This window comes from Geotrypetes seraphini, chromosome 1 (genome assembly GCF_902459505.1).
Source record: "Geotrypetes seraphini chromosome 1, aGeoSer1.1, whole genome shotgun sequence".
In the NCBI taxonomy this organism is placed as follows: Eukaryota; Metazoa; Chordata; class Amphibia; order Gymnophiona; family Dermophiidae; genus Geotrypetes; species Geotrypetes seraphini.
The window spans coordinates 204,221,279-204,244,950 of NC_047084.1; the positions used below are offsets into that span (position 1 = coordinate 204,221,279).

Sequence of the window (23,672 nt, forward strand, 5' to 3'; positions counted from 1 at the left end):
AAGAGGAAACAAGAACTGGCATGGTGAAAAGGTGACGTGAAAGAGGCTATTAGAGTAAAAAAAAAATCCTTTAAAGAATGGTAAAAGGATCCCAATGAAGAAAATAAGAAGAGACACAAGCACCGGCAAGTTAGATGCAAAGCATTGATAAAGAAAGCTATGAATATGAAGAGAAACTTGCCAAAGAGGCAAAAACTCGTAACAATTTTTTAGGTGAATCAAAAGCAGAAAACCCGTGAGGGAATCCGTGGGACCGTTGAATGATCAAGGAGCAAAAGGGGCACTCAGGGAGGATAAGGCCATAGCGGAGAAACTGAATGAATTCTTTGCTTCGGTCTTTACAGAAGATGTAAGAGATCTACCTGCGCATACAAAACAAGAGAATCACCTCCACAAGTTGATCACAAACAAACAAGCAGTAGAGATGTCCAAAGAAAACAGGTAAATATGTGTGTGTCACGACTGTGCATTATTCATTCAATATCACAAGTCACTTATTGACTCAACATATTTTGGCCCAAACGGCCTGCATCAGGAGTCTACAACGCATAAACACATAAATATGATTAACAAAAATATCCATACCTATTGATGTAAGCAAAACATAAAAACAATGTAAACATTGAAATAGAATCAATAACAAAGAAAAATATTTAATAAATGTATCATATACAGCAAAACAAATATCAAACATAATCACTAAAGCACCATTTGCATGGTCAATGTTACAATAGTATTTGTCAATTTGTATGCACTACTATACTTGCATGCCTGCATCCATATATGGGATGCACATGTATCCAATTATTTGCATGGATCTTTGTTAGCTCATATTTTTAATCTCTTTTACTATTATTATCAATTTCAAACATAACAATACCAAGAATTAATCTTGTACAGAAAAAAAGTACAGCTTACAATAAGTAAGAATTCTATATCAAGAAAATAATATATAAGCTACTCCTTCTCAAGTCCACATTATAGTTAAGATCCTTGATCACATGAGTGGAATTTACCTACGAAAAATAATAAAAATCTTTAACAAAACAAAGGGCTTCTTTTACGAAGGCACGTTAGGGCCTTAACGCGCAGAATAGCGCACGTTAAAATGCTGCATGCGCTAGCCGCTACCACTTTATTTTTCTTTTATCGATAACTATTAAGAAAAAAATTGATCAGGAATCTTTCTGGTTTAAATTATTAAATATATTATCAGATATTTCCATGGATACAATATCAGAAAATACATGGAAAGAATGGATAAAATTGTCTTAAAGTATCTCTCAAACATTATCTCCTCCAACAACTAAAATAGTGAGCTATACTCGTATTTACCCCACCATCAGGCACTAAAACAGGGTTGTAGAAAATTGGAACGAAGATGGAGAAAAACTAATTTAGATTCTGATAAGAGGAATTGGAAAATTAACATTAAGAAATATAATTTGGAGATTAGAACCGCAAGAAAGAATTATTATGATTCCAAGATAATTAAATCCAACAATCAAAGTAGCACCCTTTTTAAACTTTGGTGATCCCTATCTTTATTAAATACAAAACCAAAACATAATAACACTCCAACTGCGGAGGAATTAGCAAAATTTTCCAACAACAAAATTACTCTTATTAGAGATACTTTTCCAGCCATTAATTTTGATGATTTTACTTTAGGTTCTGATGAACCTACACTAATCTTCACGGACCATCTCTGGAAGGCATTTGATCCTGTTTCAGAACTTCAAGACCTGAAATTATGTGAAAAATTGAAAAGGTGTAGCTGTACTTTGCATCCCTTCCCTTCCTATCTTTATGGTAATATTCCTATACAGGCCATCACTTGGTTGACTTCCTTACTAAATCATACTCTCAGTAATGGCCATTTTTCATTGGAGATGGGTAAAATAGTTCTAATACCTTTGTTGAAAGGGGTTGACTTGTACCCCTCAGTCTCTTCCCACTATCATCCTATTGCAAATATACCTCTACTGACAAAAATGTTGGAATCAATTATTTCCAAACAACTTTCCAACTATCTAGAGAAGTTTTATATTCTATTACCATTTCAACATGGATTTAGACCTAATTTCAGTACAGAAACTCTTTTGATATCTTTAATTGCAAAAATTCAAAATTTACAGTTACAGAATAAATATGCAGTATTATTACAATTTGACTAGTCTGCCGCATTTGATGTAGTTCATCATTATATTTTGATTCATATTTTGGCTGACATAGGACTAACCCATGTGGTTCTAGATTGGTTTAGTAAATTTCTTTCACGACGTTCTTATGAGGTATGCTTAGAGGGCCAGGTCTCATCCTCATGTGGGGTGCTACAAGGTTCTCCTCTGTCACCTATTTAATATCTATATGATGTCTTTAAAAATTTTTTGTCTTTTACCTGCAGAATCTATTTTTACCTATGCGGATGACATTTTTATTTTATTAAGTCAAACATGATTTCAGTGACCTGGTTACAGGCATAGATAGCTGTATCTCTAAACTCCAGAGTTGGGCGAATTCCATTCAAATGAAACTGAATGCTTGAAAAACTAAGCTGCTTTGGACTAGACTTAGATTAGTTAATCTCCCTACTAATATTGCATTGAAATCAAATATATTACAACTTGACTTCACTTCTAGAGTTTTGGGTATTATTCTGGATTCCTCTCTCACTTTTAATGACCAGATAAATTCCTTAGCAAAGAAATGTTTCTTTAGTTTGCGCATGCTGAGGAAAGTCAGGGCACTATTTTATCAAGAACATTATTTATTACTGGTACAATCCACTGTGTTGGTCCAGTTGGACTACTGTAATTCTATTTATTTGGATATTAAACAGGGCAGTTTAGATCATCTCCAGTTAATACAGAATACAGCGGCCAAACTTATTTTTGGAAAGAGAAAGTACGACCATGTTTCCCTATTGCTGAGAAAACTCCATGGGCTTCCGGTCCATCATAGGATACATTTCAAGTGTGCATATGTGATTTTCAAACTCCTTTATGAAATATTTGACTCTTTGATTCCCCTTAGTGAGAATTCCTTTATATCCTGCTATTCAAGAATTACAACAATTCACAAATTACCATTTCCTTCTCTGATAGGTATTAAAAGCACTGGGAAGCTTAGTAAATCTTTTACTTTTAAATTGGTGAGAATTTGGAATGGACTTCCATATTCTCTAAGACTGGTAGATCAATTATTTCATTTTTGAAAAAGTTTAAAAACCTGGTTGTTTTCACAATAGTTAATCTGATTTTAGCTGTCGTTTAGTAATTTTAAGCAATTCAACATACTTTTTTCTAACTTTTTCCATCCATCTAATCTAACCAATCTCTGTTTTTATCCCACAGTTTTTACTTGTTATGTTTCTTTTTTTAACGAACTGTAAACCGAGTCGAGCTCCTTAGGGAGTAAATTCGGTATATAAAATGAAGATTAGATTAGATGTTTTGGATTTTAAGTTTTGTATGCATAATATGATTTTTGTATATACACTTTCTCTTCCCAGTGCTTTAGTGATTATGTTTGCTATATTTTTGCTTTGTATATGATACATTTATTAAATATTTATATTTGTTTTTGATTCTATTTCAATGTTTACATTGTTTTTATGTTTTGCTTACACAATAGGTATGGATATTTTTGTTAATCATATTTATGGGTTGTAGACTCCTGATGCAGGCCATTTTGACCGAAACATGTACATGTTGAGTCATTGAGTGAATTGCGATATTGAATGAATAAAGCTGATTCGTGAGACACACCAATTTACCTGTTTTCTTTGGACATCTCCACTACTTATTGGTCAGAGATCTACCTGAACCAGAAATGGTTTTTGAGAGTGATGCCACCAGTGTGTGTGTGGGGGGGGGGGGAGGGGGACACATACCAGGTGTGGTGGTGGTGGTATCCAGACATGTCTGGATTATTCAGCATTTTCAGTTATCTGACTGTTTATGTTGGATTATCAATACTCTACTGTAATTATATAAGAAATGTACTATGTCTTAACTTTGTAAATTTTATTTGCTATATTATACAAAAAAATAAAACTGCACCTTATGGAGACCAAGTCAGTAAAACTTTTACCTCATTCTGTGCCTCGATGAATCAGGTTGTTAGTCAATAAGTTTATACTCCACATTTATTGGCTTTAATTGTACATCAAATAAATAAATAAGAATATAAAATTCAGTGAAGGAAGACAGTGTGAGAACATGCAAGAGCGATAGTGATGCTCACATACTTATCTGGTATTGAGCTGTTTCTTCAGGCAGGCTTTGAAAGTTTTATGCCGCTGTACTGTTTTGTAGCCCTGTGGAAAAAATACAGAAAAGTGTGCAGATGCAAAAATGTGAAGGCAGCCAAAGACAAAATGCTAGACATCAAAAGCAGGAAAATACAAAGATGTGAATTAAATGATAGAGGAAATGAGGTTAGTCAGATTGCATGAAATCTACTGTTTTAGAAAATGCAAACTATGAACGACAAAATGTTATATTATCATTGAAAACTGTGGAGTTAGATTTACAAAGCTTTTCAACATGTAAAATGCTTTTTACATGTGGAAAATGGCAATTTAAAAATTGTGTTTGTTATTGTACATATATAAGTATGCATGCTTAACAGTATGTAGATGTGTGTGTACTTTAATAAAATACACACAGGGCAATTCAAGAACTGAGCACTCAGGTAAAATATAGGGAACACGTATTATGTAATGGCTTCTATGTACACAGATTCTAGAATACCAGCATACATCAACAAAAATCTGCACGCATTTAGGTGTGCCCACTTACACTAGGCAGGCATAAATATCACTTTTAAGTACTCTGTCAGATGTGTGCATTATGTGGGCTATCTGACAATGTTCCACTAGGCAGTTGTGTATGTTATACAATACCACTTTGCATTCAGCTCACATTTCCACATGTATGTGCTAACAATCTACAACATATGTATCCAAATAGCGCTTAACTTTAGGAGCCCTGTAATAGAATGAGGGGAATAATGCACATAGCACACTTAGTAAAAACACTCCTAACTGATTTAGCGCATGTTAAAAGCTAAGAAGCCTATAGGTAAAATAGGCTTCTTAGAATTTAGCATGCACTAAATCTATTACCACACTTTAGTAAATGGGCCCCATAGTTACACCTGCTTTTCACCTTCAATCACATAAGCTGACAACTTTCACAGATTTGCTATAAGGTCCTTTGGTTGTTTACTATGCTCATTCAGGATTTATAATAAGGTTTAGGTTGACTCCTGACGCAGGCTACTTTGCTGAAACTTGGATGTGTTAAGTCCTCCTTATTAACTGTCCTTGTGAATAAAGACTGTTTTTATACCTACAATTTCACTACTACCAAAATCTTTTGAACTTGTATAGCTCACTTTTGTGGTTTTCATAAATTGTGGAAGAGCATTTGTGAACTACTAGGGATAGTTCTGAGATCATATTCTGTCTTTATAGAATTGGCTATCTACATACTGAAGACGTGCTTATTAGAGGATGACACAGAGATCTATTCCTGTGGTAAACCATGGTAAAACCTCAGGGATGGGAAAAATGTAGGAAGTTTACTGCAGATGCAGGAGCAAGGCTTTTTACCGCCCCGTGGAAGCAGTAGAAAGCTTTGTTCCTGGTACAGAATGTGATTACTACCGGAAGTTACATCAGAAGGAGAGACCTGGCCGAAGGCCACAGAGGCAGTCCAGTGAAAATTTATCTTGGTCACTGAATCTCCCTAAGGTACAGATAGGCGCATGGTTGGGAAGGGAGGTGGGGAGGAAGGTATAGAGGAGTCGACCCGCAGGTACTAGAGTCAGAGGTTTGGAGTTTTTTTTACCATGGGGGTGGGCTCGGAGGCTGCTGGACCAGTGAGAGAGGTTGCTTGGGCTGCTGGACCTACAGTGGTGGTGATGGCTGACTCTACAGCTTGAGCTGAAGGGAAGGATGGTGCTGGAGCTGGTCTAGGTGCTATGGGAAAGGGAGAGAGGTGCTGTTGCTAAAGGGAAGGAAAAGAGGTGCTGGACCCATGTGGGGGGAGGGCTGGTGCTGAAGGGAAGGAAGAGACATGCTGGACCCATTGGTAGTCATGGATGGGATCACAGGAACAGGGTTACAGAGGAATGCTGCATAAGGGTGGTATATGGACACAGGCAGTGGGGCAATGGCAGACATGGGAGAGTATTTAGACACAGAGGAAAGATGGCTAGACATGGGGGGGATAGGAAAGCAGAAGGGAGATATTGGACAGGGGGCATAGAGACACAGAAGAATGATATTGGACATAGGGGGGAGGGGATAGGGACAATGATGATAAAGACAAGGAGATAGGTACAGGGAAATACTAGAAAGGAAATGACACATAGGAGATCGAGAAGGGAGATGCTGAACATGGATGGTGAACATGGAGAAAGAAGAAATGTGAAATGGTCAAGAAACCCTGGCGATTGAGTTAAGAGAAGACAGAAGAAAACAGAAACTAAAGCCTGAGACCAATGTGATTTGAATAAAATGACCAGACAACAAAAAGTAGAAAAAAATAATTTTATTTTCTATTTTGTAATTAGAATATATCACATTTGAAACATGTATCCTGCCAGAGCTGGTATTAAATATAACTGGGAGACCACAAAGCCCACTACTATGCTGTGCTTCTTTAGCTTCCAGCAGACTTAGGTTTCTCTCTGGAAGGCGGATAGTTGCCCTAGTTGCATTCCCCTAACACTATTCCTGCCACGTGTGACTGAGGTATTCTGTTAGCATGATTTTTCTAAGTAGCATTCTGTAGTAATTTGGCTTGTTCAGTTTTCTCGATAGTGGAGGGGCTATTTGTGAGGAGGAGGGGAGGGGTAGGGAGACAGGGGTTTTGTTGATCCTTATTCTGTATTATTTGTGATTTATAAAATAACAATTGTACAGAATATTGTTTCTTTTTATACTTTAATAAAATACTTTCAATATAAAATCATAACTATTCAAGGCTTGTGTGGATGGGATCAGACAGAGATTGCAGGGACAGGGACAAAGCTTGTTCCTGTGTCATTCTCTAGTACTTATAAAATAGCTCCAGCATGTCCATACATAGCTCTCATATTTATATGGTCAGGGATCAAAAAGAAGCAGGGAGATTGTGGATGCCTTTCAAGAGGTTCTGCTCAGACAAATGGTGACGGAACCCACAAGGGAAAAAGCGATATTGGATCTGGTCCTCACAAATGGAGAGAGTATCTCTAATGTTCGAGTCGGTGCTCACCTGGGAAGTAGCGATCATCAAACGGTTTGGTTTGATATAACGACTAAAGTGGAGAGCGGCCGCACGATACTTAAAGTCCTAGATTTCAATGCAATGGGAGAGTACCTGAAGAAAGAGCTGTTAGGATGGGAGGACATAAGAGAAGTGGAAAGACAGTGGTCTAAGCTGAAAGGAGCGATAAAAATGGCTACGGACCTTTATGTGAAGAAAATCAATAAAAACAAGAGAAAAAGGAAGCCAATATGGTTCTCCAACCTAGTGGCTGAGAAAATAAAGGCGAAAGAGTTGGCGTTCATGAAATATAAAAAAACCCAAGAAGAGGAGAGCAGAAAGGACTACAGGGTGAAACTGAAAGAAGCCAAAAGAGAGATACGTTTAGCGAAAGCACAGGCGGAAGAACAAATGGCTAAAAATGTAAAAAAAGGGAGACAAAAATTTTTTCAAATATATTAGTGAAAGGAAGAAGATGAAAAATGGAATTGATAGGCTAAAAGATGTGGGAACCAATATGTGGAGAGTGATGAGGAGAAAGCAAATGTGCTAAACAAATACTTCTGTTCTGTGTTCACAGAAGAAAATCCTGGAGAAGGACCAAGATTGTCTAGAAAAGTTACACGAAAAATGGAGTGGATTCTGCGCCGTTCACGGAGGAGAGTGTTTATGAGCAACTTGAAAAACTGAAGGTTGACAAAGCGATGGGACCAGACGGGATCCATCCCAGGATACTAAGGGAGCTCAGAGAGGTTCTGGCGAGTCCTATTAAAGACTTGTTCAACAAATCTCTGGAGATGGGAGTGATTCCTGGGGATTGGAGGAGAGCGGATGTGGTCCCTATTCATAAAAGTGGTCACAGGGATGAAGCAGGAAACTACAGGCCGGCGAGCCTCACTTCAGTTGTTGGAAAAATAATGGAAGTGCTGCTGAAAGAAAGGATAGTGTACTTCCTTGAATCTAATGGGTTACAGGATCCGAGGCAACATGGCTTTACAAAAGGTAAATCGTGCCAAACGAACCTGATTGAATTTTTTGATTGGGTGACCAGAGAGCTGGATCGGGGACATATGCTAGATGTAATTTACTTGGATTTCAGCAAAGCCTTTGATACAGTTCCTCATAGGAGGCTGTTGAACAAACTTGAAGGGCTAAAGTTAGGACCCAAAGTGGTGAACTGGGTCAGAAACTGGCTGTCAGACAGAAGCCAGAGGGTAGTGGTTAACGGAAGTCGCTCGAAGGAAGGAAAGGTGAGTAGTGGAGTCCCTCAGGGTTCGGTACTGGGGCCAATCCTGTTCAATATGTTTGTGAGTGACATTGCTGAAGGGTTAGAAGGAAAAGTGTGCCTCTTTGCAGATGATACCAAGATTTGTAACAGAGTAGACTCCGAAGAGGGAGTGGAAAATATGAAAAAGGATCTGCAAAAGTTAGAAGAATGGTCTAATGCACAGGTGTCAAAGTCGGTCCTTGAGGGCCGGAATCCAGTCGGGTTTTCAGGATTTCCCCAATGAATATGCATGAGATCTATGTGCATGCACTGCTTTCAATGCATATTCATTGGGGAAATCCTGAAAACCCGACTGGATTACGGCCCTCGAGGAGGGACAGTGCAAAGAAATGCAAAGTAATGCATTTGGGGATTAATAATAGGAAGGAACCGTATATGCTGGGAGGAGAGAAGCTGATATGCACGGAGGGGGGGAGGGACCTTGGGGTGATAGTGTCCGAAGATCTAAAGGTGAAAAAACAGTGTGACAAAGCAGTGGCTGCTGCCAGAAGGATGCTGGGCTGTATAAAGAGAGGCGTAGTCAATAGAAGGAAGAAGGTGTTGATGCCCCTGTACAGGTCATTGGTAAGGCCCCACTTGGAGTATTGTGTTCAATTTTGGAGACCGTATCTGGTGAAGGACGTAAGAAGACTTGAGGCGGTCCAGAGGAGAGCGACGAAAATGATAGGAGGCTTGCGCCAGAAGACGTATGAGGAGAGACTGGAAGCCCTGAATATGTATACCCTAGAGGAAAGGAGAGACAGGGGAGATATGATCCAGACATTCAAATATTTGAAGGGTATTAACGTAGAACAAAATCTTTTTCAGAGAAAGGAAAATGGTAAAACCAGAGGACATAATTTGAGGTTGAGGGGTGTTAGATTCAGGGGCAATGTTAGGAAATTCTACTTTACGGAGAGGGTAGTGGATGCCTGGAATGCGCTCCCGAGAGAGGTGGTGGAGAGTAAAACTGTGACTGAGTTCAAAGAAGCGTGGGATGAACACAGAGGATTTAGAATCAGAAAATAATATTAAATATTGAACTAAGGCCAGTACTGGGCAGACTTGCTCAGTCTGTGTCTGTATATGACCATTTGGTGGAGGATGGGCTGGGGAGGGCTTCAATGGCTGGGAGGGTGTAGATGAGCTAGAGTAAGTCTTAACAGAGATTTCGGCTGTTGGAACCCAAGCACAGTACCGGGTAAAGCTTTGGATTCTTGTCCAGAAATAGCTAAGAAGAAAAAATTAAAAAATTTAAATTGAATCAGGTTGGGCAGACTGTATGGACCATTCAGGTCTTTATCTGCCGTCATCTACTATGTTACTATGGAAGAGGGAAGGGGGATTGGGATGGGATCAGCATTTAGGCATGTATCTTATAAAATATGTTTATTTGTATTATACTGCTCTTTGATTATAACATCAGTGCAGTGTACATATATAAGCACCGATTCTTACCAGCACACACATGCATAAAGTAACTTCTTCCCTGGCATAGATATAAATAAATAGATGTAATAAATGCACATAAATTCACATGTTATCTTGTTGTTCTTATGAAACGGGCACAACCTATAAGGCTATGTGCCTTGACAACACTAGATGCTCCATTATAAAATTACCTTCAACAATGGGTATGATAAACATATGGCTACAAGATCCTAAACAGTGCTGTTCCCTTTACAAGCCTCAGTGATTCCTTTCAGAATTCTTAGACCAGCTGTACTAATCTTTCGATGCATGAAATTAACATCAGATCTATTCAAAGAAGGTTTTTTTTAAAAAATGCAGTACTGGGAAGGGAGATATATGACGCACTGACATGCCAACAATTCCTTAGGAAATCTTGAGAATTTTTTGGTTCATTGCCAAAAATTGTTTGCATCTCCAAACTCCAAATTTAGAATCTAGAACACAGGGTCTCTGTTTAAAGTTACAGAGTGGAAAGTAAGGGCTTGAATCTTTTCTCTCATATTTATTTCTATTATATGGCAAAATAGAAAAATAAAGACAAATATTTATTGCATCAAATGCTCAGACAATAATAAGTAGCAAGAGCAAAATTTCATAGTTGCTTTTATATGTAACAGCTATGGAAAGTTCCTAAGTAAATCTGGTCACAGAGTACAAGCTCTAAATTGAACACCAGGTGGCACATTAGTACATCACATTGCTTTCTAAATATTTCCAGGCAATCCTTTCAGAACCAATCACAACCTCTAAATTGAATGGAAAATTTTATGGACCAAAAATGCTACTGTTTTATAAGGGAAATTATAACAGAAACTGAAGTGATCGTATAAAACATTCTCCATCTATTCTATATATCTAATAATTTTGATAATATTTTTAATTAATTAAACATTGCTTTACTCATACTAAATTCAAATTAAGGATGTTAACTGCTCAACATTAAAACAATTTTAAAAAGTACAGAAAAATGTAACTGATATTATAATGCAGCCAATATTCAATACATCTATCTGAGCAATCACACACATACAAAAATACCCCCCAAAAGTTTTCTTAACTGAAAGATAAAGCACAGTTACTTACCGTAACAGGTGTTATCCAGGGACAGCAGGCAGATATTCTCAACATGTGTGTGACGTCACCGACGGAGCCCCCTAGCAGACGTTTTCACAAGCAGATTTGCTTGAAGACCTCCAAGCTTGCGATTGGCCTGCGCATGTGCGCGTGCCCCTCCCGCCCGACCTAGGGCATGCGTCTCCTCAGCATGGCCTCAGTTCAGATAGCTAGCAAAGAAGGCAACCATGGGGAGGTGGGTGGGTTGCGAGAATATCTGCCTGCTGTCCCCTGGATAACACCTGTTATGGTAAGTAACTGTGCTTTATCCCAGGACAAGCAGGCAACATATTCTCAACATGTGGGAGACCTCCAAGCTAACCAGAATGGGATGGAGGGAAAGTTGGCAATTTAGGAGAACAGATTTTGCAAAACGGACTGGCCAAAATGGCCATCACGCCTGGAGAAAGTATCCAGACAGTAGTGCAAGGTAAAAGTATGAACCGAGGACCAAGTGGCAGCCTTACAGATTTCCTCAAGCGGAGGAAAGCAACAGACGCCGCAATCGCTCTGACCTTGTGGCCTGTGACATGACCCGGCAGGGAGAGACCAGCCCGAGCATAACAGAAAGAGATATAAGTGGCTAACCAGTTAAAAATGGTCTGCTTAGAAACAGAGCGACCCAAGCGATTTGGATCGAAAGAGAGGAACAGCTGTGGGGAGCAGAACGATGAGGAGCGGTGCGCTTCAAGTAGAAGGCCAGCGCACGCTTACAATCAAGAGAATGCAGAGCCACCTCTCCAAGGTGAGAATGGGGCTTCGGAAAAAAACACAGGAAGAACAATGGATTGGTTGATGTGAAACTCAGAAACAACCTTAGGCAAGAACTTAGGATGGGTACGGAGAACCACCTTATCATGATGGAAGAGGTGGGTCTGCTACCAAGGCTTGAAGCTCACTGACCCGACAGGCAGAAGTGAGAGCAACCAGAAACACAACCTTCCAGGTAAGATACTTCAAGTGAGCCCGCGCTAGCGGCTCGAACAGGGGTTTCATCAAGCGAGCAAGGACCACTAAAGAGCTATCAGAATCATGGTGGCACTCGTGGACTTGAGCCTGACGAGAATCTTCAGAATCAGAGGGAATGGAGGGAACGCATACAGACGTGCAACAACCAGAGTGGAATTGTCCAAAAAAAAATGATGTGCACTAAAAAAGTGTCCTTCAATCCGTCTGGTGAAATGACGATTTTTATTGTTCAAACATCAAATTGACAAATTGACTCGACATGCGCATGTTTCGGCCAACAGGCCTGCCTCAGGATCGTCATTTCACCAGACGGATTGAAGGACACTTTTTTAGTGCACATCATTCTTTTTTGGACAGTTCCACTCTGGTTGTTGCATATTTGTGTCTGTGGTGTTGTTTTTTCCCCTGTTTATTTCTTGGGAACGCATACAGAAACAGGTTTGTCCAGTCCAGCAGGAAAGCATCTGCCTTGAGTCTGAGAGGTGTGTAAACCCTGGAGCAGAAGCGGGGCAACTTGTGATTGAGGGGGAATGCGAACAGATCGACGTCCGGAGTCCCCCAACGAGCAAACACTCGATGCAGGGTCAAGGTATGGATGGACCACTCGTGAGGCTGCAGAAGACGACTCAACCTATCCACCAGACAATTGTGCTGGCCTTGAATGTAGAACACTCGAAGGAATATGTTGCGGCAAATGGCCCAGTCCCAGAGCCGCATCGCCTCTTGGCACAGGGACAGGGACTCCGTGCCCTCTTGTTTGTTGATATAATACATGGCGACCTGGTTGTCCATGGGGATCAGCACCACTCGGTCGCGAAGCAGGTGACAAAAAGCCTTTAGGGCGAGGAAAATCACTCGAAGTTCCAGCAGTTTGATGTAACAAAGGCAGTCGGCACTGGACCAAAGACCCTGGGTGCGAAGACCGTCCAGATGAGCCCCCAAGCATAGGTCGATGAGTCCGTCGTGAGGACCTTCTGCGGAGGGGGGGGGCATGAAACAGAAAACCTCTGGAAAGATTGGAAGAGAGCATCCACCAACGGAGAGACTTCTTCAACAAAGGAGTCACGACAATGAGTCGAGAGACAGGATCTCGATCCTGGTTCCATTGGGAAATAAGAGTCCATTGTGGAATACGGAGGTGAAGTCTGGCAAAAGGAGTCATGTGAACCGTAGAGGCCATGTGACCTAAGAGGACCATCAGGAGACAAGCCGGGCCGAGGATAGATGGGCCACCCTCTGGCATAAACGAACAAGGGCCTCTTGACGAGGCCAAGGCAGGAAGGAGCGGAGATGAACCTTGTCCAGGACCGCTCTGATGAATTCCAGAGACTAGGATGGACAGAGGTGGGACTTGGGGAAGTTCACCTCGAAGCCGAGACTCTGAAGGAGCAAGATGGTCTGATTCGTTGCACGCAGAACTTCGTGGCGTGAGGACGCTTTGATCAACTAGTCGTTGAGGTAGGGAAACACCTGCAGGCCGTGGAGACGCAGGGCTGCAGCTACCACAACTAGACATTTCGTGAAAACCCTCAGAGAGGCTGCCAGGCCGAAGGGAAGAACACGATATTGGAGGTGGAGATCCCCCACCCGGAATCTCAGATACCGGCGAGAGGCCGGGTGTATCAGAATGTACGTGTACGTCTCCTTGAGGTCCAGTAAGCACAGCCAGTCCCCCTCATCCAAGAGGGGGTACAAGATAGGAAGAGTGAATATTCTGAACCGTTCCCTGACCAGAAACTTGTTCAGAGCATGAAGGTCCAGGATCAGACGCAGATCCCCCGTCTTCTTGGGTACCAGAAAGTACCGGGAATAAAATCTGGTATTCCACTGGTCCGGAGGAACTGCCTCGACCACCCGAAGGCGAAGAATGGCCAGAGCTTCCTGCAGAAGGAGAAGCAGCTGAGACCGGGCAGAAGGAAACTCTCTTGGAGGAAGGTCCGGGGACATGTGACTGAAGTGAAGGGAGTACCCCCTCCCAGATGATGGAAAGCACCCAACTGTCGGTGGTAAGACTTTCCCATTGGGTATAGAAATGATGGAGATGACCCCCGATGGGGAGGGGGGAAGGCTCCAGGAGGAAGGGAGCCCGAAGGCTCAGACTGGAATTGTCAAAAAGACAGCCCAGGCTTCGCCGGAGCCGATGGCTGGGCCTTAGCTTGTCACTGCTGCTGCTGTTGTTGCGGCCGCTTCGAAGGAGGCCGAGAGAACACAGGAGTAGATTTCTGCGGATACCTCCGGAGAGGAATTTTGTATTGCCGAGCCAGAGGGGTATTCGGCTTAAGTCTCACCAGAGAGGCGAAGGACCGTTCGTGTTCAGAGTTTATTACCCACGCAAGGGAGATTGGCAAGACGATCCTGGAGATTCAGATCCATGTCCACAATCCTGAGCCAAGCGAGGCAACGCATGGCGATCGCAAACGCCGTGACCCTCGAGGACAACTCGAAGGCGTCATAGGCCGCCTGAAACATATAGAGGCAAAGCTGGGAGAGAGTCTCCTCTAGGAGACGAAACTCCTGACGACGAGAATCCGGCACGTCCGCCTGGAACGAGTGGAGGGCTTCCACACAGAACTGGAGATAGGACGTGAAAATAAAGTTATAGTTGAGGACACGGTTTTTGATAAAGACGGCGACCAAACTTGTCCTTCGTACGGCCCTCCCGACCTGGAGGGACGGCTGCATACACCTTCGAGGGGTTCGATTTCTTCAAGGAAAATTCAACCACCAAGGATTGGTGTGAAAGCTGAGAACTTTCATACCGCTTAACTGGGATCGTCCGGTAACGGGACTCCAACTTGGAGGGAATGTCCGTGACCGCATAAGGGGTCTCCATGTTCCAGAGAAATGTTTGCCGGAGAACCTGGTGCAATGGCAAGCGTAGCGCCTCACGGGGCGGATGATCAACACCCATTTCTGCCAGGAATTCCTGGGTATAACGGGACTCAGACTGGAGGTCCAGGTTCAAGGCCCTACCCATGTCAGAGATGAAACGAGTAAAAGAGGAGTTTCGAGAAGACAACTCATCCTCCGGAGGAGACCCCGAGCAAGATCTGGGGGCAGCCAAGAAAGAGGGAGAAACTTCCCTCAAATAGTAAGCCAGGGCCTCGGAGTCCCGCGAATGGGAGATTGAAGAGGCTCAACTAAAGTGTCTGGGGGGGCATCGAGAAACGACCCCGTGCAGGTGGACTGTGGAGGATCCTGGAGTCTGAGGAATCAGCTGGCGGAGCCTCGGAGAAGACGGGGCAAAGGAAAATTCCTCCACCGGTTTCGAAGAAGGCCCCCTAGAGGCTGGCATCTGCCTTGATGGGGAATGCAAACTAGAGTCCAACTCGAGGACAAGGGTGTGCCTGGAAGGCTTTGCGGTCGGAGACCTGCCCTGAAGGGGCGGAGAAAACCAGAGCTTTTAAGAGGAGCAAGCCTCGACATAGTAGCGGGCGAGAAGCGGGCCCCTGTCCTGGACCCTCAAAAAGTCACTGGTGTCTTGGGGGATGAAGAATCGCTCGAGGAAACCCAACAAGTCTTGCGGGCACGGCCCCGAGACACAAGAGAAGGATGCTCAGGCTGGTCAGACCGAGGCTGGGTTGAGACCGAGGTCAGAGGCATCGAGGTCGGGACCAGTTGGCTCACCACCGAGGAAAGCTGCGTGGTAAGTATAGCCTTAAGCATGTCCTCGAACATAGGCACCGAGACCAAGGGCTGTTGGATCATAGGTGCAGCAATGCGCTCCTTCGGGGGCGACCTAGAGGAAGAGTATTCCCTACGTGAGGAGGCACACTTAGAATGATGTCTCGAAGACGCCGACGATGCGGCACTGACATGAGACTCTGAAGCAGGCTTCTTTGCCAGCACACCTGAGGAGGAAAGAGGAGACTTACCCGATTCCGGAGTAGCAGGAGGAGCCGAGGCCGGAGCCTTTGAGGCCGAGGGGGACTTCAAGGCTGAGGACTTCGAGGCCGAGGCACCCAACGAGAGTGCCGAGGCCGAGCTCGAGGCCTGTCCCGCAGGATCCATGGGGCCAAAAAGTTGGAGAATCTTGGCCACCCTCCGAAGAGCCCACGGTTGCAAAGTCGCACAACATGGACACGACTTAGTGTGGTGCTCCGCACCCAGGCACTCCACACACCAACGATGAGGGTCGGTGATGGACATAACCCAGTTGCACTTAGTACAGTTTTTAAACCCGGAGCGAGACCGAGACATAAGAAAAAAGACGGCTGTGGCCCCGCGAGGCCAGGTGGCCAGAACAAGACCGGTGAACCCGGTCAAAAATATATGAACGGAAAAAAAGAAAAATAAAGACGCGGGCACAGCGACTTAACCGAAATTAACCAAATAAACCACGGTGCAAGAAGGACAACAAGAACGCACGAAGCAAGGGAGCAGTGCTTCTGGCTCCGCGGAAAACATAGAACTGAGGCCACGCTGAGGAGATGTATGCCCTAGGTCAGGCGGAAGGGGCACGCACGCATGCCCGGGCCAATCGCAAGCTTGAAGGTCTTCAAGCAAGTCTACTTGCGAAAACGTCCGCTAGGGGGCTCTGTCGGTGACGTCACCCACATGTTGAGAATATGCTGCCTGCTTGTCCTGGGATAAATATTATTTTTGTCTAGCAAACAGAGGTTAAAACTACTACATAATATATTGCCCTTGATGTTATACCTCAAAAAAAGTTTTGAAAACAAAATATATACAAAAGACAGAATTCATTGTCATTTGGGGCCATACCATCCTGAATGAGTGGGGTATTATCCCCTCCTACCAGCAGATGGAGGCAGAGAAAAACTGATCTCATCCAATGAACTCACTATAACTTACTGGTGCTCAGTGGAAAACACCAGTATTTTTTCAGGTTGCTGCTCCTGAACCCTAGCCTAGATCCCCAGCTCTGCAGGCCATGGCTGTACAACTTGGCTCTCGGTCCCCAGTAGAGCCAGAGTTTAACTTATTGACCCCAGTTGCGCTTTTCCTAGGTAGTATTAAAAAAGATCTGTTCTGCTTGGTTTCCTTGTGAAAGAAATAAAGTTATGTGAGTTTAAATAAAAAGGCTGCCTTGCAGTTTTGGTTATAAAAACACCCTTGAGAGCAAGGGGACAGCGGAGACTGTATCCCAAGGCTGAAGTTGGCCCAAGCACAGAGGCAGGCATGTCTACTTGCAGATGATGCACGGTTTGATGATGATCATTGTGATGGACAGTTTCTGACTTTGGAAATTATTCCAGGAGGGGTGGGGTGGGGACCACCCAAGTTGTTATTCAGCTTCCCAGAATACTGGGACCCTCAGTTCTGATGTCTTCAGTGGGAACAGCAATCATATTGGCTTTTACTTCTGTTTCTCCTGCTGCAGGTTCTCTGCAGACCTCCTCTCAGCCCCCATCAGGGCTTTGGGGGGGGGGGGGTCTCTCATGCCTACTCAGGGCCTGATGGGATCCCAAACTCTTTTTGGCTCTAGAGCTTGACTCTGCAAGCAGAGGGAAGCCCCCAGCCAATGAAGGGGCCCCTATTTTGATTGCTAAGTGGTATAGGTGAGACTGGGTCACCAAAGGCAAGTGGGATCTCTTAGGAAAAGGAGGAGATATCAGAAAATCAGAAGGTTGAGTCAGGGGGCCTACCGCAGGAGCAGAAAAAGATGGTACCGGCTTCCTGGGAGTCAGAGGACGAGGAACCTGTGAGTCAGCAAACCAAGGAGGAAGAAATAATTACAAAGATGGTCCAAACCTGATTCCAGGAGCTGAAAGCAGAAATGGTGGGTGTCTTGACATGATGTCAGAGTGGCACTGGCATACATCAGAGGAGTGAATGATTTGGAGAATCATGCGTCTGCCTTGGAGAAGCAAGTGTCAGCACTATTGCAGTGAAGGAGACCCAGAGTTCATTGGTTCTAAAGGAATTACAAAATCAGGTGGAGGACTTGGAGAACAGATTGAGATGCTGCAATCTGAGATTTAAGGGCGTTCCCAAGACAGATGCCTTTAAAGACTACAAAGAAGTGGTGAAGAACCTGTGTTTGCAGCTTTTACAGGAAACTGGTGATGACATATCAGGAGAGAGAAATATTCAAAGAGCCCACCACATTGTGGGGTTGGCCAAGGGATCTGTTTTGGGGACTATACTATTAAAGAGGGCATTCTTGATAAAGCTCGCCACAACCAGGAATTCTGCTGGAAAGATATTCAACTAGAAAGTTATCAAGATTTGGCATGGTCCATGCTCAAGAAACGAAGGCCTTTAAAAGATGTCACCCAAAAACTTTGGGAGGAGGGCCATACAGATGGCTATTTCCTTTCGGAGTCTGGATTACAGTGAATGAAAAATCGAGGAAAGTGCAGGCAGATAAGGATGCTTAGACAGCAATGGGCTGCAATAATATTCCTGGGCCCAACTCCTCAGGAATTGCCTTGGCTGAACCAAGGATGGATGGCGCCTGCAAACAGTAGTGTGCCAGGGCAAAAAGATAACTAATCTGCCACTTGAAAGACTTGCTGAGACTCTAATTAAGATGTTTTGTGTGGATGTGAGATTTTATGAATGATGACTGACTGACGGGCAACTGGTTTCTCTTTTCTTCTTGTTTAAACTTTTTTACTGTTTATGCTGTGGATCGCTGTGTGGGGGGGGGGGTTTATTTGTAGGGTTTGGGAAAAGTAGGGAAGGATGGGTACAAGGCTTCTGGGGGAGACTACATTTCCTTTGGGATTGGCTGATCTGGACTTGGGATGATCACCATGGAATTCAGGGAAAGTATTTGAGGGGTAACTAGAGGAGGAGGGAAAGATGGTGCAAAAGGTAGGGGAAGAATCTAATTATTTAACCCATTCATATTCCAAGAGTCAATAATCTGGGCACATGGAGTATTGTATTTAGAGAGAACTAGGATGAGATGGATATCAGCTTTTTACAGGAGACTCATTTGTGGTTGTGAGACGTGCATTTATTGAAAACTACTCAATTTGAGCAGGTATGGGTATATCATGAAGAAGGAAATCATAACACAGGGGAATTGCTATCTTAATTAAAAAAGGAGTAGAACTGGTAATTGAACAGACATATAGGAATACAGCAGGATGTTGTCTAGCAATTTGGGGAAAGAATCAGGAATGGGAGTTCACCATTATCAATGTGTATGGTCCAAATTCTGGGCAAGCAGCTTTCTATTCCTCAGTGCATACTGGGACTGGTGCTATTTAACTTATTTATAAATGATCTGGAAATTAAAACAAGTGAAGTGATTAATTTTGCAGATGACACTAAACTGTTCAAAGTTGTTAAAAAAATATAGACTGTGAAAAATTTCAGGCACATCTTAGGAAATTGGAAAACTGGGCATCCATGTGGCAGAAGAAATTTAATGTTAACAAATGCAAAGTGATGCACATTGGGAAGAATAATCCAAATCATAGTTACCAGATACTAGGGTCCACATTGGGGATCAGTGCCCTAGAAAAAGATCTGGGTGTTATTGTAGACAATATGCTGAAACCTTCCACCCAATGTGTGCAGCAGCCATGAAAGAAAACAAGATGCTAGGAACTATTAGAAAAGGGAAGGTAAACAAGACTAAGAATGTTATAATGCCTCACCTTGAGTATTGAGTTCAATTCTGGTCACCTTATCTCAAAAAAGAACTAGAAAAGGTTCAAAGAAGAGTAGCCAAGATAGGAGATAGAACTCTTTTCATATGAGCAAAGACTAAAAAGGTGAGGGCTCTTCAGTTTGAAAAGAGATGGCTGAGGTATGATTAAAGTTTACAAAATTCTGAGTGGTGTAGAACGGGTATCAAGTGGATTGATATTTCACGTCATCAAAAATTACAAAGACAAGGGGACACACAAAGTTACAGGGAAATACTTTTAAAATAAATTGAAGGAAATATTTTTTCACTCAGAGAATAGTTAGGCTCTGAAATGCATTGCCAGACAATAGAAACAGAAACATAGAAACATGATGGCAGATAAAGGCCATTTGCAGTAACTGCTCATTTGCAGTAACAATTATCTCTTTCTCTCCCACGTACCTATCCCAGGCTTTCTTCAATTCAGACACAGTCTCTGTCTCCACCACCTCTTCTGGGAGACTGTTCCACGCATCTACCATCCTTTCTGTAAAAAAGTATTTCCTTAGATTACTACTGAGCCTATCACCTCTTAACTTCATCCTATGCCCTCTCATTCTAGAGCTTCCTTTCAAATGAAAGAGACTCGACTCATGTGCAATTGCATTACATAGGTATTTAAACATTCTTATCATATTTCCCCTCTCCCGCCTTTCCTCCAAAGTATACAGATTGAGATCATAAGAACATAAGAAATGCCTCTACTGGGTCAGACCTGAGGTCCATCGTGCCCAGCAGTCCGCTCACGCGGCGGCCCAACAGGTCCAGGACCTGTGCAGTAATCCTCTATCTATACCCCTCTATTCCCTTTTCCAGCAGAAAGTTGTCCAATTCCCTCGTTAAGTCTGTCCCTATACATCTTATGACAAAGACCACGCACCATTTTAGTAGCCTTCCTCTGGATCGACTCTATCCTTTTTGAAGAAGCGGCCTCCAGAATTAAACACAATATTCTAAATGAGGTCTCATCAGTCTTATACAGAGGCATCAATATCTCCTTTTTCCTACTGGCCATACCTCTCCCTATGCAACCTAGCATCCTTCTAGCTTTCGCCATCATCTTTTCAACCTGTTTAGCCACCTTAAGATCATCACATACAATCACACCCAAGTCCCGCTCTTCCGTCGTGCACATAAGTTCTTCACCCTCTAAACTGTAACGTTCCCTCGGGTTTTTACAGCCCAAATGCATGACCTTGCATTTCTTAGCATTAAATTTTAGCTGCCAAATTTCAGACCATTCTTCAAGCTTCGCCAGGTCTTTCTTCATGTTATTCACAGAAGTCCAGACATAAAAGAAAAAACTGTGGAATGCAATGATCTTGACAAGGTATTTATTAAGAGAAGTAAAATAAAATAATGAAAAAATAAATATGATCTTCACTTTATGAATGACTAACATGTGATGTAATATGGACGTTTCACGGTCCGTGTTTTGGCAAAGGCCTTCTTCAGGGGTCCAGGTCAGTACACGGTCCATGTTTCGGAAAAGGCCTTCTTCAGGGGTCCTGAGAGGAAAAGTGAAGCATAAGCAATCGGTGAATGAACATGTTAAGGTGGACTAGGGCTAACACGTATGATTGTACACTCAGATTTGGAGGCTACCGCAAGTGAAAGTGGAGATAAGCTAAGTGAAATTGAGAAAGGAAAAAATGGGGAGGAGGTGCTATAACTATTATATTGATGGTGAAAGTGAAAACCAATATGTGGGAAGCAAAAGGGCTGTGAGAAACACAGTGAATCGAGACCTGGGAAATTAACTAATTGCCAATGCCAATAAAGCATGTGGAACTACCCAAACGAGGATGAACCCAAAAGGGAGACATTCATATAAAGAACATATGTGGGGGACATCCATAAAAGACATATATGTGGGAGACATCCATAAAAAAGGGGCATACATACCAGGTCAGTATTCATTCAATGATGTCAGAGATATGAATAAAACCTACAGAAGGTCAAGGTTAATGGATTAAAACAAAACTAAAACATATCTAGCTAAAACATTAAAGAGAAGATCTGGCAGATAAAGGAAGTCTGACTAATACATAAAAAAGATCTAACTAATAAATAAGTAAAAAAAAGGTCTGGCCAATGCATAAAGAGGAGCCTGATCGTATGGCTGAATATATGAAAACAACAAAATTAAAATGCATCCACATGAAAACCATATAATAAATAATCATGGGTACCATGGACTGATATATAAAAAGGCAGCCTAACTAATACATAAAGAAGAGCCTAATGGTGAAAAGGATACAGGACATTAATATGAATGCATGAAAACCACAACAATAAAATGCATACGTATAAAATCCATGAAATCCCGACAATAAAAATCCGTACAATAGAAAGCCATAAGGAACCAAGAAAACAAATCCTGACATTTTTTCGATGCATGTAAAAGTGAATTTGATATATACTGATGCAAAATCTTAAGATAGTGGCATAAAATACATGCATGTGAATATAAAAATATAAAGATGTATTAAGGACAATCAGAAAGGAACAATAGTATTCTTAATAATCATAAATAGACCATCAGAACAGAACAGAAATTATCTCAATAAACAAGAATGGAGAATTCCATCAAGGGCATAGAGGACCTGTTATGCAAGTCAGACCCCATACCATACTAGGAATGGACAGACAGAGGAGTACATGACTTGTGTGTGCTAAACCCTGGGAGCACTGGAAAGACAAAACATAAAAACAGCAAACAAAAAGTCAAACGCAGTGTAGAGAAACAAGGGTCATTGAAATCAGCAGATCAATAATGCGATCTATAAATTAGCACCAACAGCTAAGAGAGGTCCATAATGGAGCACACTGCAAACGGCTCAGTGAACCAAGTGTTATATTAATGAGAGCATAAACCAATAGTAAATGTATGTTGTGAAAAAAATATGAAAGATTATATGAAAATATATATTAACGAACATTATTGAAAATGTCAGGCTATGCTCCTCCACATCTGGCTAAACTTGAGTGCCAAAGCACATCAGTAAAGCAAAATAAACCAAAACAAGTAGACCGCTGAGGGGCTGTGAAACTGTGAAATGGATAGACAGAGTAAGTGTGCAGTATACTGTGAAGTTGTGTGCTGGGGAGTGACCATGGAGAGCCCTGGGACAGAGTCCAAAATGCGAGGAGACAGCCCCCAAAAAACCGTAACCAGAAACGTAAAAATGTATATATGTAAAAAATAGAATGTGTCTATGGTTCATGAATAAGCATAATATAGATGATAAAGACCCAATCCATGACGCGCAAAGGCCCAAAAAACCCCAGCTATGAAGCAGGAGTGAATGTAGTGTGTTCGTTGTAGGGAAAGTGTGTGCGAAGGGAACCGAAACGGAACCCAGGGAAGGTGCCCAAAAAACAGAGAAGAGTAAAGATTACCTTGTCCATGAGACGCTAGAGCAAAAACACTTCTGCGAGGCAGGAGTAATGGCAGAGCCCGAAACTGAAATATAAACGAAAAGTGATGTCATACCGCAGAGAACCACAGGAGTAGGGGTGGAGGGTGGGAAATGTGAACGTGGAAAGCCTAGGTGATATTAGTACATGCTGTGAAAATAGAAGTGCTGTAGAGAACTGACCCTGGTGGTCCCTAAGAAAAAGTAGGCTCTGTGGCAACATGTAAGGAGTGCATGATCATATCAAAAACCCATGATAAACCTGCATACCTAAAAAGGTGTTTATGATACATGCAGTGCTGGCGTAGGCGAACTCAGCGTGCTGGAGTTCTACACACCATAAGACATATGTGACATGCTCACAAAGTATCAGAACGTCCAAAAAAGGACTGATGTTTAACATGATATTTAGATGAAAATGAAATCAACATATGGGCATAAACAATAAATAATGGGATGAAAACAGCTGTCAAAATCAAAGTTATGAAAAAAACAGAGTTATAAGAATGCAATGTACTCTATATCGATGTTAAGTCCTGCAGGGGGTCAGTGTTTAGTTC

The 23,672-nt window shown here is 42.4% G+C and overlaps 1 protein-coding gene across 11 annotated transcripts in view; it reads right to left on the minus strand.

The window, feature by feature from the left end:
* Positions 1-23,672, minus strand: part of MICU3 (mitochondrial calcium uptake family member 3) — a 217,103-nt gene that overhangs the window by 11,110 nt on the left and 182,321 nt on the right. For 2 of the 11 annotated variants that reach the window (XM_033944396.1, XM_033944412.1), the window contains exon 14: positions 4,253-4,321. The exons of 7 other annotated variants lie outside the window; for them this stretch is intronic. In XM_033944396.1, coding sequence (XP_033800287.1) covers positions 4,253-4,321 — 69 coding nt within the window. Of the gene's footprint in view, positions 1-4,248; positions 4,322-21,012; positions 21,202-21,598; positions 21,642-23,095; positions 23,160-23,672 lie in introns of those variants that run through there. 2 more of the 11 variants (XM_033944378.1, XM_033944402.1) reach the window with 2 other exon arrangements.